General features: G+C 39.5%; 1 protein-coding gene across 1 annotated transcript in view; it reads right to left on the minus strand.

Annotated features, from left to right (window-relative positions):
- Spata16 (spermatogenesis associated 16) overlaps positions 1-3,183 on the minus strand; it is a 265,426-nt gene extending 262,243 nt beyond the window's left edge. The window contains exon 1 of the mRNA XM_051185905.1: positions 2,554-3,183. Coding sequence (XP_051041862.1) covers positions 2,554-3,168 — 615 coding nt within the window. The 5' untranslated portion in view covers positions 3,169-3,183. The remainder of the gene's footprint in view (positions 1-2,553) is intronic.
- Positions 3,184-15,625: the final 12,442 nt, after the last annotated feature.

Raw genomic sequence — 15,625 nt, forward strand, 5'->3', positions numbered from 1 at the left:
TAATTTGGTTTACTTATTATCATATTGTAACTCATTCTTGGTTACAAGCACTTCTATGAGACTAATACAACTCCAACTCCCACACCAGATACTTACTTCAGATGCTTTGTAATTTATAGTTAAATATTACCCACGTTTATACACACTCAACTATTTGGGGATATATCCTTCCCGTTAGTGTTATGGTTGTCATTTCACCTTGTCTTTGCCCTGCCTTTCTTAAAAGTTACACCAAGCAATGAGGAAAAGGGTGAGCTACATAACAACACTTGAGAACTGCAAAGGAGAACTACATTTAGAAGTTTAAGACCAAGAGAAGAAGGGTTAAAGAAATGAAGAAGCTGTTCTATTCCCAGTAGCTTTGGTTTATTAAGAGACATTCTAGAGAAGATTTCAAAGTTAACTCCCAAGGTAATTAAACAAAAGCTAGGCCAGATGTCTAAGCTAAAGTTTTGGTCTCAAAATAATTACCTTTGTTAATTACCAGTAATTAGTGTCAGCATCTGAAGCTTTCCTAAAATCCAGGGGAGAGAGAAAGGGGAAAGGAGAAAAGACAAGTTGAGGGGGAGAGGGAGAAAAGAGAATGAAGAGTGAGAGAAGGGGGAGAAGGGAGACAGAGAGGGAGAGAGATGCACAGTTTCCAACACAAACAAACTTTTAGGTCATTAAATCTTGACACTGATTCTTAAGCATGGTGTACACTAGGTTTTATGAAAAATTAGGCATTTTTTCCAGTCAATACTGATATTTCCTTGTCACATGAATCCAGGAGAGTCTGATAAAGTTTCTCAAGAATTTATTTAAGTAAAAAATAGGGTTAAACACTCACTGATACAGAACATGTTAGAACTACCACTGATCCAGCTGCTTTTGCCCAGTTGTTCTGCCCAGGGATGACGAGCACTAATAGCAAGTCACCTGCTCCACTCCAAACACCCAGGGGAACATAGAAACAAGAAACCAAGCGACCCTCTTCCTCAGCTTATATGTTGTCACATAGCAGATAAAGACCATGCCCTAGGGCTTGTTGCCCCAAAAGTCATTGGCTAAACAGATGGAAATCCCACAACAGATTCTGCTCTCTTACATAGTCTTAATTGAAGTTTTATAGCACAATTTCTTGTTTTTAAGTCTTTTTTTCATTGACAAACGATCCTTTCTTTTTACCGCATCCCATAAAGAATATGCCCGTTGGAGCAAAAACCAGCAGACAATGCAAAGGTCAGTGCAGATGCATACAATGGTCTATATGGAGTCGTCCTTGAGTGTGCTGTCCTTTGTCAGAGACCTGGGGACTGGAGCAGCTCAGAGTAGAGGTGGGGTTCTTTCAGAGGCTGTGGATAGCCCAGGCTTTCCTCCACTTACCAATGACAATAACAGTATATAGAATAATATCCCCAAGCTTTACATATCAAGTCGGGGTGGGGATGACCATTTATAAGAATAGATGAATTGTCCAAGTGCCCACACATTATTTCATATCTATTTGGATATATGTGTGTGTTCAATTCCCTTTTATATATCTAGAGATAACATTGTTCATTATTTCCTCATTAGTAATTCTTTATATAGTTAGTCATTTAACAGCAGGCAATAGTGGAAATATCTTACTCTTTAAGTCTATGTCTTAACACCTTACATTTAACTCCAGGCCTCCCTCTGGCCCTCATAGATAGTCAGCATTTCCTTCATGCCATTTATATTCTCTTACTGTACTGATCTCTTCAAGGTGAAAAGTCAAATGGAATCACACTTTCCCCTATCTTGTGAAGTCTTCATGCTCAGCAGGCATGTCTAGAATTCACAAAGATGTATTTTTTTGGGGGGGGGGTTAAGGAAATACACAGACAGACAACAATTGTGCCAGGCTCCTGAGATTTCTGGATATGGCTTTCACTTATTCCAAATGCTTAGTGAGTCATCAGACCACATACTTTTTCTCTTGACTTACTCTGTGTTTAACAGTGATTCAGTCCACTAGCAACATCTTAATTCCACGAAGGATAGAATCTTCACCTGCTTTTAGATGGCATAATAATTAGTCACAGGTTTTTTGGAATGGGAAGGATATTTTCAGTGAAGCTCATGTTAAGGAAAACTGTGCCATTTATACTAAGTATTTCATGTAAAGTATTAGCCTGTGCTAAAAACTAGGGATTTGTTTGCAGAGACTGTATCAAATGGGGCAATTCATCAATCCATGGATTCATGGAATGCCTGCTTTGAAAAAGGATATATTTAACACACTACCACTGTACTGACACTCCATAGGTTTTATAAGTTTATACTCAAATTACAAAAACAACCACATTTGTACATATGTTGCTATTTGCTCTGGGGTTGTAAGCAGAAAGGCATGTTAAATACTAACAGGCATAGTAATCTAAAGGCACATCTTACTTGCTTTATATAACTTTGGAACTTTTAATTCTGACATTAAATAATTTTAACCCATGACCACTGTTCATTACATTGTGATGAGAACCAATCAGTGTAATTGTAACTTTTCATTGCACAGCTCTTTGCTCACCTATACTGTCTTTAATCTCATACCTCAAGTGCTGTTCTGAACTGTCCTGCTGCCACGGCGTATTTCTTCTGTCTATAGCAAGAGCTGGCATCTTTTAAAGCTACCTGAAGCCATTTGTCAATCTGTGGCAGGGTGGGGAGATCCCGTGCACTTGCAGGTGGCATCATGGTAGCACTTTGGCCTGTTGCCTGAAGCCCGGCCCACATGTAGGGCTGGGCAAATTCATAGCTCACATCCTCTTCATCAACATAAACCAGCTTCATTTCCACATCCATTATGTTCTTTAAGGGGATGTGAGGCAGAGGCACAGTGGTGACTGGCTGATTGTCAAGTTCTGTTATCTTAGCCTCTTTCTTTCCAGGCAGCTTTTCTTCCCCTTCAGCCTTCCGTTTAAGGGCCACTTTCTCTAACTCATTGCTTTGCTTTTCTTTGATGCTCTTTGTGAGTTTTACTCTCTCAGCTGTGATTTCTGTTTGCTTTTCTCCACAACTCTTCTTGATGTCAGATGGCACTTCCAGGCCATTGGGTGAGTTTGTTAAGGTGGACATTTTCTTGCTTGTATTTATCTTTGGGATAAGCAGATCACGACAGACTCTCTTTACTGTAGTCTCCAAATTCCTACTCTTGCCGGAATCCATTGGTTCACCCCGAGACTTCTGCAGGAGAAAGAGGAAAGCCATTAAAACAATGATTTTGAAATGCCTTGTAGTCAGTTGCATTTCAAATACCGTTTTATTCATCACAGATATTTATCACTTAGAATATGTCTGCATTCCCACCATCCACTTACTGTCCTCCCAGGCTCATGGATATTTCAATCACAAAACTCACTAAGATAAGAACTCACCAACAACACATCTACATATTGTCTGAAAAATAATTTACAGATGAACAGCACTGAATGGATCTTTTTATGAGAAGTCCAAAGTCATTGAATAGGAAAATCTTGTAAATAGCCACAGAAGACAAAGTTTTAAAGAATCCATTACTGAACAGAGAATGAGAGCAATAGAGGGAGACAGTGTTGATTTAAAGAGAAATCTGGCACTAGGGAAATATCCAGAGAGCCACAAGGATGATCCCAACTAAGAGTGGTGGAGAGGTTACCTTAAATGCCCTTCCCCTATAATGAGATTGATTACTACCTTGTATGTAATCCTAGAGCCTTCATCAAGTAGCTGATTGGAGCAGAAACAGAGACCCACAGCTAAGCACTGAGCTGAACTCCTGGAATGCATTTGTAGAGAGGAGGGAATGATGAGCAAAGGTGTCAAGAACATGCTGGGGAAACGCATAGAAACAGTTGACCTGAGCAAGAAGGAACTCGCAAACTCCAGAAAAGCTTGGGAACTGCGCAAGACCGAACCAGGTCCCCTGAAAGTGGGTGTTAGTTGGCGGTCTTGTGCAGTGTAAGGGGCCTCTGGCAGTGGAACCAGTATTTATTCCTAGTGCATGAATAGGCTTTAGGAGCCCATTCCCTATGGAGGAATACTCTCTCAGCCTAGATACAAAGGGAAGGGCTTAGGTTCCTGCCCCAAATGATATGGCAGACTTCGTTGATCCTCCATGGGAGACTGCACCCTCCCCGAGGAATGAATGGAGGCTGGGCTGGGTAGATGATAGGGATAGGAGAATGGGGGGGGGAGGAGGATGAGAGAGAGAGGGAACTGGGACTGGCTGTAAAATAAGATTGTATTTAATTTAAATAAAATTATAAAAGGAATAAAATCCATTTCTGTATTAATTTCCTCGGAAAAACTGGTGGTCTAGAACTGCTAACCTGTATGATATACTTGGGATCAGAAACCAAATCCACTTCTGCAAAACTTCCACAAATGTGAGCACAGTGTTTACAGTGCTTTCTTTATCTGTTTACTCGATTAATAAGAAAAGACTCATGTTGAAGCATCTTCAAAGACAACTGTTTGTTAAAGCAGGCTTTCAGACTAGAAGAATGTGACCTTGAACGTCCAGTGACTCAGAGTCACATATTTGTCTAGAACCAACAGTGCAGCAGTTTCTTTAGTACTGATGTTAATGTGGTTTACATTAGGAAACATTTTCCCAGTACAGTGATGCTCAGCACATCCAAAACTTCCCTGATACAGAGAAGTTTTCAGACTAACTCTGCTGCTAGATTTGTTGCAAAATAGAAAACACTCCAAAATCTAATAATTAATTAATATAATTGGTTCCTATCTCATATGATTCTCTGACTTAATCATTCATAGTCTATACTGGGCACAATTTTGTTTCCACTTTTTTGTTTAAGATTCTAAAGGGTGGCTGCTGCTCCTGTCTCCAGTCCCCATTGAGAGCACCCATGGAGTTCTGATACACCCCCACCCATCCCCACCATGAGCCTGCCTCCCCCCACCCTGTAACCTACCCTGCCCACTGTCCTGCCGCTCTGGTTGAGCACTGGGACAGAGGGTGGAGCCAACAGTCCACCCTACTTCAGAGACCTCTTGGAGCAACTCTGCACAAAGGAAGGAGACCTGCCTATCCACACAGGACCACCCATAATTTCCACCTGCTTGGTCTCTGACACCACCTCCAGTCCTCTGCTGCAGTCCCGGGCCCCTCCCGAGATCCACCTAAGAAGAAGTCAAACTGTCTCTATTTGCAGATGATATGATAGTTTACATAAGTGACCCAATAAACTCTACCAGGGAACTCCTACAGCTGATAAACAACTTCAGCAACCTAGCAGGATACAAGATAAACTCAAAAAAATCAGTAGCCCTCCTTTTTTTCAGACGACAAAGAGACAGAGAAAGAAATCAGAGAAACATCACCCTTTTCAATAGCCACAAGCAACATAAAGTATCTTGGTGTAACGCTTACCAAACAAGTAAAAGACCTATACAATAAGAACTTTGTGGCTCTAAAGAAAGAAATTAAAGAAGATACCTGAAAATGGAAAGATCTCCCATGCTCTTGGATAGGTAGGATAAACATAGTAAAAATGGCAATCTTGCCAAAAGCAATCTATAGATTCAATGCAATCCCCATTAAAATCCCACCACAATTCTTCACAGACCTTGAAAGGATAATAATCAACTTTATATGGAAAAACAAAAGACCCAGGATAGCCAAAACAACCCTATACAATAAAAGAACTTCAGGAGGCATCAACATTCCTGACTTTAAGGTCTACTACAGAGCTATAGTCATGAAAACAGCCTGGTATTGGCATAAAAATAAGACAGGTAGACCAATGGAATTGAATTGAAAATCCTGATATTAACCCACACACCTATGAACACCTGATTTTTGACAAAACAGCTAAAATTATACAATGGGGCGAGGACAGTATCTTCAACAAATGGTGATAGCACAATTGGATGATGGTGTATAGAAGACTGCAGATAGACCCATGTCTGTCGCCATGCACAAAACTCAAGTCCAAATGGATCAAAGACCTCAACATCAATTCAGCCACAATGAACCTCTTAGAAGAGAAAGTAGGAGGTACCCTTGAACAAATTGGTATAGGAGACCACTTCCTGAACATAACTCCAGGGGCACAGACACTAAGAGAAACAATTAATAAATGGGATCTCTTCAAACTTAGAAGCTTCTGTAAAGCAAAGGACACAGTGGACAAGACCAAAAGGCAGCCCACAAACTGGGAAAAGATTTTCACCAATCCTATATCTGACAAAGGGCTGATCTCCAAAATATACAAAGAACTCAACAAATAAGTCAACAAAACACCAAATAACCCTATTAAAAAATGGGGTACAGAACCGAAGAAAGAATTCTCAATAGAGGAAATAAAAAAGGCTGAAAGACACTTAAGAAAAATGCTCCATATTCTTAACTATCAGGGAAATGCAAATCAAAACAACTTTGAGATACCATCTTACTCCTGCCAGAATGTCTAAAATTAGAAACACCAATGATGACTCATGTTGGAGAGGATGTGGAGAAATGGGAACACTCCTCCACTGCTGGTAGGAGTGCAAACTCATACAGTCATTTTGGAGATCAGTATGGCGGTTCCTCAGGAAAATGGGAATAACTTTACCACAGGACCCGGCAATCCCCCTCTTAGGTATATACCCAAAGGATTCACATCCATGCAACAAAGACATCTGTTCAATTATGTTCGGAGCAGCACTATTTGTAATAGCAAGAACCTGGAAGCAACCTAGATGCCCCTCAATTGAAGAATGGTTAATGAAGATGTGGCACATCTACACAGTGGAATACTACTCTGCAGAAAAAAGTAATGGCATCTTGAAATTCGCAGGCAAGTGGATGGCACTTGAAGAAACCATCCTGAATGAGGTAACCCAGTCACAAAAAGAGGAACACACGTATGTACTCACTCACATATGGATTTTAGATCTAGAGCAAAGGATCACCAGCCTATAATTCACACCACCAGAGGAACTAGGATAGAAGGTGTATTCTAAGAGATTCATATAAAGTCCCTCACAGAACTGGGAAGGTACAAGTCCCCTAGAGCTCAGGGGAAGTGGCAGGAGCAGCGAATGGAGATAGAAGTAGGAGAAAATGAGGGAGAGGATAAGAAAACATGTGCGACCAGGAAGATTGAGCCTGGTTAGGAATAGAAGACAGGAGAGAGAGAGAGAGAGAGAGAGAGAGAGAGAGGGAGAGAGAGAGAGAGAGAGAACATAAAAGAGAGAGCCAATATTGGTTTGAAGATAAAATTGAACCCAAAGAAAGGTCTAGAGAACTACAAGACTGCTGCCAAATAACAATTTGAGCTTCCGTGGAAAGGCTACCATAAATGCCCTTCCCGGAGAGGGAGATCAACAACTAACTTATCCATGGAGCCCTCAATTAATGCCTGTTGGAAACAGGAGCAAACACCCATACATAAACACTGAGTCGAAGTAGAACTCAGATGCAGATGGAGAGGACAAGACCAGGCTGCAGAAAGACATACAGACAGCTTACCTGAACAAGGAGGAGCTAATGGGCCACCATACTGATAGCTGGGATGCCAGCATGGGACTGACTCAGGCCCCCCTGAATATGGGTCTCAGTCAGAAGGACTGAGCAGTCTAAGGGACCTCAGACAGTGGAGCCAGGATGTATCCCTGGTGCACAAAAGGACTTTGGGAACACATCCCCCATGGACGAATCACTGCCTTAATCTAGAGACAGGAGAGAAGCCCTAGTCCCTATTTCTCATGACCTGTCAGACCTACATGACTCCAACTGGATGGCATTCCTCTACATATTGATTTAGTGTGGGGGGATGGGAGGGGAGGGTGTTAGAGTGCATGTGAGAGGGCAGAGAGGGTAAAGGGGAGGGAAGGAGGGAAGCAGGAAGGTAGGGAAGAAGGGAGAAGGAACTGGGATCGACATGTAAAATAATAAATTAAATTAGAAAAAAATGCTTTGACTCCAAAATTTAAGTTGAAGGACAAGTTACTGGGGAAAAGGATTTCTACTTTTGTTTCCACAGAAAATGAAAAGATGTGGATTCCTTCCAGACTAATGTGGTTTGATCACGCCAGACCATCTGAAATAGTACCAGGTGATCCTACATTCAAAACAGCTGGAATAAGTAGCCTTACAGACTACAGCCAGGATTTCTGAATCTTCTTCAAATCCCCCATGACAGCCCCCCTCACAAGCAGGAAGTAGTTTGGAAAGAACGAAGCTCAAATCCCCAAATATTGTTTTTAAATGTTTGTTTTCATTTAAATGGACTTGGTTATATAAAATAAATAAATTAAAAAAAGAATCTAAAGGGTGATGCTTCAAGTCTGGTGCTTCTTTATGGACACAGTTCTATTTTCAGCAGAAGCAACCACTGGGTATTTACTAATGTCAGTTTTTAGTATAGCTATGAGTATGCTTACCCCAGACACAATGAGACAAGATAATTGCCAGAGCACAGCTGAATATGATCATAAGATAAAATGAGATAAAAAATCTAACAATTGTATTTTTTTTAAACTATGAGCATAACTCCCCTACTACAAAAAGTGCTTCTTCCAGCGTATTATTTTGCTAATATTGATTGCTTTCCTTGGTCTATTTGAGAGACAGTAGTTTGGCCACAGAGGACCTTTGAAACAAGATGAACTGAGACCCAGCTCAACCTAAGGAAAAAAAAAGTGCAAGATATAAAAACTGTGCTGTAACATTGGAAGCTAAAATTTTTCCTTACAGAAATGGCTTAAGTTATACATGAAAAAATATGAGACAAGGTGCCATGACAGTTTTACTGCCTCATAAGGAAGACCAAATGGCTAAGAGAAGTTGCCATTAAAGCAAGAGGATCTGAGTTCAAGTCTCCAGCATCCACATAAAAGCCAAGCATGAGTATGTGTGCCTGTAACCCCATTGCTTGAAGGAAGAGCTGGGAGGATGCAAGGAGCTTGCTGGCCAACTTCCCTAGACAAAACACTGAGGTTTAGATACAATGAGAGTCTTAAAAAATAAGGTGGAGAGTGACAGAGGAAGACAGTCTTTTATGTTCACTTGCAACACACATATGTGCACACAGAGGGAAATATCTAATTCCAATAATTCAAATACTAGAGTCATGATTGCCTGAGTTTTATTGACAGGTTACATTTCTGAGTGATTATAATCTTTGCCAAGTTAAGCTCTACTCCTTCCTAAGGGTGAGGTGCACAGCAGCGAATCACAGGTCCAGCACCACCACTCCACCTTGATCAGGGCACTGTTTTGGAGTATTCTGTCTCAGGCAGGGATGAAGACAGTGTTGGCCATCACTCTGTTCTTGTACTATGAAGGATTTGGGCTGAGTGAAAATAGTTTTAGTGCTTTAGTTGGGTTCTCTAGTGGGTGGATTCCCAGACTAACATCTATGTCATTGAAATTCTTTTAGTAGCACAGGTACAGCTTTTGAAATTTTCCTGATGCTCAAAATAGCTGCTGGTAAGATTCATTCTCACAATAGACTATATAAAAATATGAACAATAAATGTTGGTAGGTGAATGTTCCAGGGATTTCTCTCAGGTATCTTATTCTAGCCATTTACATCAAGCACCAGAGGCTAAAACATATCAGCTTGTATGTAGTTGGTTCATGTAACAACTTTAGTATCTATAGCAACACTACCTGTCTTACCAGTGTTGACTTCACATCTTTGACATGGAAATTCATAACCATCTTTGCAACTGCTTCTCCTGAAGGGTGATTTCTCCACCCTATATTGTCCTCACATTTCTCTTCCCAAGCCTCTTCCCATCTGTCTGTGAAGATGTGTCTTTCTCTCAGTGCAAGACAAAAAAGGTTTTATAGTTTTTAATGACAAGTCCTGTAGAGTGCTTCTACAGCAGCACTTAAGCCTTTCTACACAAATCATCATTTTAGATGCCCCAACAGATTTGTAGAAACAGTAGTAACAGAGGAAGAGATAACAGACAGGGTGCTAACAGGTCATCCAGAGATATTGAACAGATGAACAAACCTGTAACATCCAGACATCTGAAAGGTCAGTTATTCCAAACTTGTCCAAGAAACAAGAAATGTAAGCCCTCTTCCTCAACACAAGAATACAACCCTGAATGTCTACATGTGTCCTTAACTTGACATTCTAAAGGGCAGGGACCAAACAAACATCTGTTTCACAGTGGTGGCAGTTGGTTAAGTTTCTTTAATTTCAGAGTTAGAAAACATTCCTTATAAAAGCCATGATGCTCTACAGAAGATCTATGGAACTGCTCACAGTATTTCTAGCAGTTAAGAAATTACAGTGAAGGTTCACAAGGTCTTTTCTTGTCTAGCCTCACACACTGCCCTTATTTCCCACTCATTGAACTTGAGATGAGCATTCTGTTGATTCCAAAACATGCTCATTTTCATTCAGCCTGATGGAATTTTTTCCATCATGTTCCCACATCATTTACCTGTCCTAACACATACAGTAATTCCTAGACACGAACTGCCCATCTCTGTCTTCTCCAAACAGATCAATTATGTATGCATGACTGATTTCTTCCAATAAGTTGTCTAAAAGCAGATTCATTCTCCACTTACTCAGACATTAGCTCAGTGTTCTGCATAAAGTTGTTCAAAAAATGTAGGTCAAAACATATGCTGTAAAACAAAGACTGAGTTACATGCACTTGGAGAAAAAAAAAGTTGGAATCTAAAAAAAGATTCTTTTATATTTTGAGAATATAACATACTTACTTCATTTCCCCTTCTCTTTCCTTCCCCCAATTCCTCCCATTTGTCTCTCCTTTAAAATCATGATCTCCCTGATTATTGCGGAAGAGGACGTGTAAAGATTGTATAGGCCAGAAGTTCAGAGTTTGTCATGAGATTGTGTCTCCTAGTAATGCCAGAAGCCACATCCATATGTTTTTACCGACATGACTGTGTAAACATGCGCTGAGCAAGGACAACAATAGACATACTGATATGGATGGGTACACTTGGAAATCCAGGAGGTCTCAACCTATAAAAAGAACTATTGGCAATTATGGAATATTGAGTGCAAGAGAAGTAGTCTTCCATGTGGAATTTTTTAAGACCTTGAGAATGAATCAAGGTTATTCAAGGTAAGAATTCAACCATTTAGCCTTCCTTGCACTTGTTATTTTAGTTATTACTTATGTTTTGAAAATATATTACATAATTTTCCCCTTCCCTTTCTGCCTTCCACATACCCCTCCTTTTTCTCTTCCAAATCCATGGACTGTTTTTCACTAATTATTGTTATATACATCTATATAAATATATATACAAATATATATACAAATATATATCTAAATACATAAATATAATCTATTCAATGAACATTTGCGTGGTCTTCTTGGGACAGACTATTTCTCCACTTTCAGCATTCTTTAGTTCCTGTAGTTCTCTTTGTAAGAATCAAGCCATATTGTTTTTCCTCCATTCATTTTGGCATACCTATTGTTGTTTCCTTGTTCAGCTCATGTGCACGCAGCCATGTTGGTGAGAATTTACGTGTGTAGCTGTCATTATTAGGAGACATTGTTCCACTGCAAGTTCCCTGACCCTCTGGCTCTTACAATCACCCCACCTTCTCTTTGGGCCTTAGATGCCAGAGTTGCATAGTAGATGTATGATTGGGACTGGGCTGTACAACTCTGCATTTTTTTCATTGTGGTTTTATATACTGACATCCACCCGTTGCAGAGAAGTATCCTTCATGTGGAGTAAGGTGAAAAAATATTTAGAAATTAATTAGAAATTAAGATGGTTTAGTTTAAAAAAGTAAAAAAATAAATAAAAGATGGTTTAGTAAAGTGGTGGTTTTAAGGTCTTCTCTAAGATCCAAGACTTCTCTAGCCCTGGAAATTGGGAAAAATTTCCAGTACTAGGCATGGTTTTCTTCTTGCTGAGTCTTGGGTCTAATTAGAGAGCTGTTAGTTATCTACAAGGTGTGCATGCAATAGGGATTTTTCTTCCATTTCTCTGGGTAGGGGGAAACCAAAGGCAACAGCAATATCATGCAATGTTTTGGAAATCACTTGTACAACCCTGACCAACAATTCAAAAGAGGGCTTCTCATACCAGATTTTTGTTGTTGTTGTTATGTAGCTTTCAGCTCCTGGTGGGAGCACTGTCACCCAAGATGATACTATAGGTATCATAAAAATACTATAGGTATTTTTAGGTAGTTGATAGCATAATTCCGTATAACTTTTAAAGACACCTTACCATAATTTTACCTTCTTCTCTTCTTCTGCATTTATCTACCTCTCTCACTAATTAGAGCCTCATTTCCCTGATCAGATTACTTCTACCCTTCTTTTCCCCTCTCTCTGCAGCCCCAGTCTCCCTATCTTGGCAATAGAGAGCTCAACATAAATCCAGTTACACTGAGACTGATAGAAGAGGAAGTGGGAAGTGCCCTTGAATGTATGAACACAGTAGACCATTTCACAAATATAACACAAGTGCATAGACTCTGAGTCAATAAATGAGACCTCCTGAAACTGAGAAGCTTCTGTAAGCTTCAATAAGACAAAACGGAAGCACACAAAATGGGAAAAGATTTTCACCAACTTTACTTCTGGCAAAATATATAAAGAACTCAAGAAACTAGACCCCCCAAATACAAAATAATCCAATTAAAAATGTGGTACATATCTAAATAGAGAATTCTAATGAGGACAAACTCAAATGGTCAAAAGACATTTAAGGAATTGTTCAATATCCTTAATTACCAGGAAAATGCAAATCAAAACAGCCCTGAGAATGGTTAAGATAAAAAACACCTATGATATCTTATGCTGGAGTAGAGTAAGGGGAACACTCCAAAATTGCTGGGGGGGGGAGGGCAAATTTATATAACCTCTTTGGAAACCAGGTAGGGTTTGAATGTGCCACACACCTGCCTCAGCCTCCTGAGTATCTAGGATGTTGGTGGCATCAGGCCGAAATAGAGCTGAATCTTTTCATGACAGTAAAGCAATAACTTTTCAGAAAAAGTTGATTATGAGCAGTTTTGATGGATTTTTGTTTTGCTTTGTTTTAATCTCATCCTGGGTGAAGTACATTTTCTTCTTGATTGTTCAAATGAGTCATGTAAGAACTAGATTTAAACTATCAACCTCTTCACTTTTTTTGGTAGTCAGGTTGATTAACATGGCATTAGTCAGTGTTCCCAAGGCTACATTTTAATCTTTTATTCAATAAAAAAATACTTTTAGGGAAAACTATTTGTCGATTATCATGGGTGTCAAATGTATTTGTAGGTGACATTCTGAAAACTGCTTTTGTTCTTTACCTTAGCATTCAGCACAATAGGACTGATTTTCTCATATCCACATGGCATAGATAAAGAAGATCTCCAGCATATGCTGATAAAAAACATTTAAATGGTTTCTAGGGGCTTATAATAAACACAGGTACATGAGACAAAGAGAAGTCGACAATCATTTCTATCAGGTAGTGAGTTTACATTTAGTCAGTGTATGTTCAAATTTTATTTTATTTTTTGTTTCAAGCATGCCATGAAGCTTTTCTGTTCTACATGGGGGTTTCTATTATTACCTAGACTCAATCCGTAGTTTACAAGGTTATTAGTAAGAAAATTATTAGATTTTTTTTTCTGAAACAGGCAGCTCAAACCTGGGAAATTGAGAAGAGAATCCTTAAAACATGTGCTCTCTGAAACATTCAACATCACAGTTGCTATGGTTTTCTTTCTTTAAAAAAAGATCTAATTTTAACTTGCTGTTAAATGTAACCAGAGAGACATTATGAGGAAAAACACCTTGCTTGTTAGTCTACCAGTACACATTGTTATTTTTAAAAACATTCTCCAAAATACTCCCCTTGTCTAATAGTCACTTACTAAGTCCTTCAGCAATAATCAGGGTGTTGGGTTAGGTGCAACAGGAGAGACAAAGTTGACCAGGTCTTGGCATGTCAATGCTCACAGCTGAGAGAAAGCAGAAGTGGAGGATGGGCAGAGGAGATATAATGATAAACAACCCCCTTCCAAGAAGATGTTTTTCTACGTGATTAAACTGCAAGGGGTGAAATGAGTCCCAACCCATTTCCTATGTGAGTGCACAGTTTCTGCAGACTGGAACACAATAGGCCTTCAGGACTGATAGAGAGAAGGTGTGGCTGGGGTGTGTAGCAGTAATAATACGGTATTTTGACATGAGTCTTTCAGAGGGAAAGTCGATGTCCTCATTCCAGCAAATCCTCTTTTCTTTTATACAGGTAACACTGTATGGAAGAGTGGCCTATTATTGGATTGGTGGGTGGATTTGGCTCACAGTACTTGTTTAAAGCATACCATGTAAAACAGCAACAACAGAGATGTTCCCACTTTGTGTTCTAAGAACAGCAGTGTAAGGTTATATCACTGGATTGAATCTTTTTTTCTCACACTTCTTTGTGTAAATGTTATTAGCTTAATTGTACTAAAAGAGAAACCATGGTGTTGAAGAACTATAGAGTAAACAAGGGAATTGGCCCTACCTGAGACTTGAACTCAGGGCAGTTGATATCAAATTCCACAATTTGAGAATTTTACAAAAATCCTCACTGGGCCCCAGGTGATAGGGACTTTTAAAAAATGTTTTATTTTATAAATTTTATATTCCAGGTATTTAATTTTATTGTTATTTTATTAGCTGAGTCTCCCTTTAATATGACAAGATAAACACAATTTTATGCCTAATTTGAGTATATGAACCAAATTTCTTGAGAAAGAAATAATAGGTTTTAAGTGTTTGAGAAGATCTTTAGTTGTAAATATGATTATGGACCTATTACAGAAGTCATTAAATAAATAAAAATAATATGGACATAAAAATTCCACATGAATAGATTCTAGAGACTTCACATGCAACTTCAAACCCCTCACTGATTACTAAGTCACCAAATGGAACCATTCATTACAGCAACTGTGCTTCTTTGTACGAGTACATTGTGCACACTTGTGAGCAGGCTACTTCACAGAAGCATTATGAGATGGAGAGAGTGTTCAGTCTGCAGTCGCAAGAACAGTTTGAATTCTAGGCTTGTTATTTGTTAATGGCATGTCCTAAGAGAAACTACCCAGCTTGTCTACATATTACTTTCAGAACTGTGAGTGTCATGGAAGAATCAGATGGGATGTTTTACAGAATAGCACTCATAAGAGGTTGGGCAATTCCATAAACCTTGCAGCAGCTGCCTCTGCCCTGTCAGAGGAGGGTGCTTCTTCCTCCTCTCAATGATTATTCTATTGTCATCACCAGTGCTCTGGCTATTTTTATGTCAATTTGACACAAGCCAGAGTAACCTGAGAATAGGGAATCCCAATTGAGAAAATGCCTCCATAAGTTTAGCCTGGAGGAAGGAGAGTACAGGGCATTTTCTTAGTAATTGATGAGGGAGTGCCCTGCCCACTGTGAGTGGTAACAACCCTGAGATGGTGATTCCAAGTCTATTAAGAAAGCAAGTTGAACAAGACACAGAGATTAAACCTTTAAGCACTCCTCCATGGCCTCTGTTTCGGTGACTGCCTCCAGGACTGCCTGCCTGTTAGATTTCCTGCCGTGGCTTTCCACAATGGACTGTGATTCAGGGTAGGTAAGGCAAATAAACCCTCTCCTCTCCAAGCTTTTTTTGATCATGATATTTTCCTATGGAAA

This window comes from Phodopus roborovskii, unplaced genomic scaffold (genome assembly GCF_943737965.1).
Source record: "Phodopus roborovskii unplaced genomic scaffold, PHOROB, whole genome shotgun sequence".
Lineage (NCBI taxonomy): Eukaryota > Metazoa > Chordata > Mammalia > Rodentia > Cricetidae > Phodopus > Phodopus roborovskii.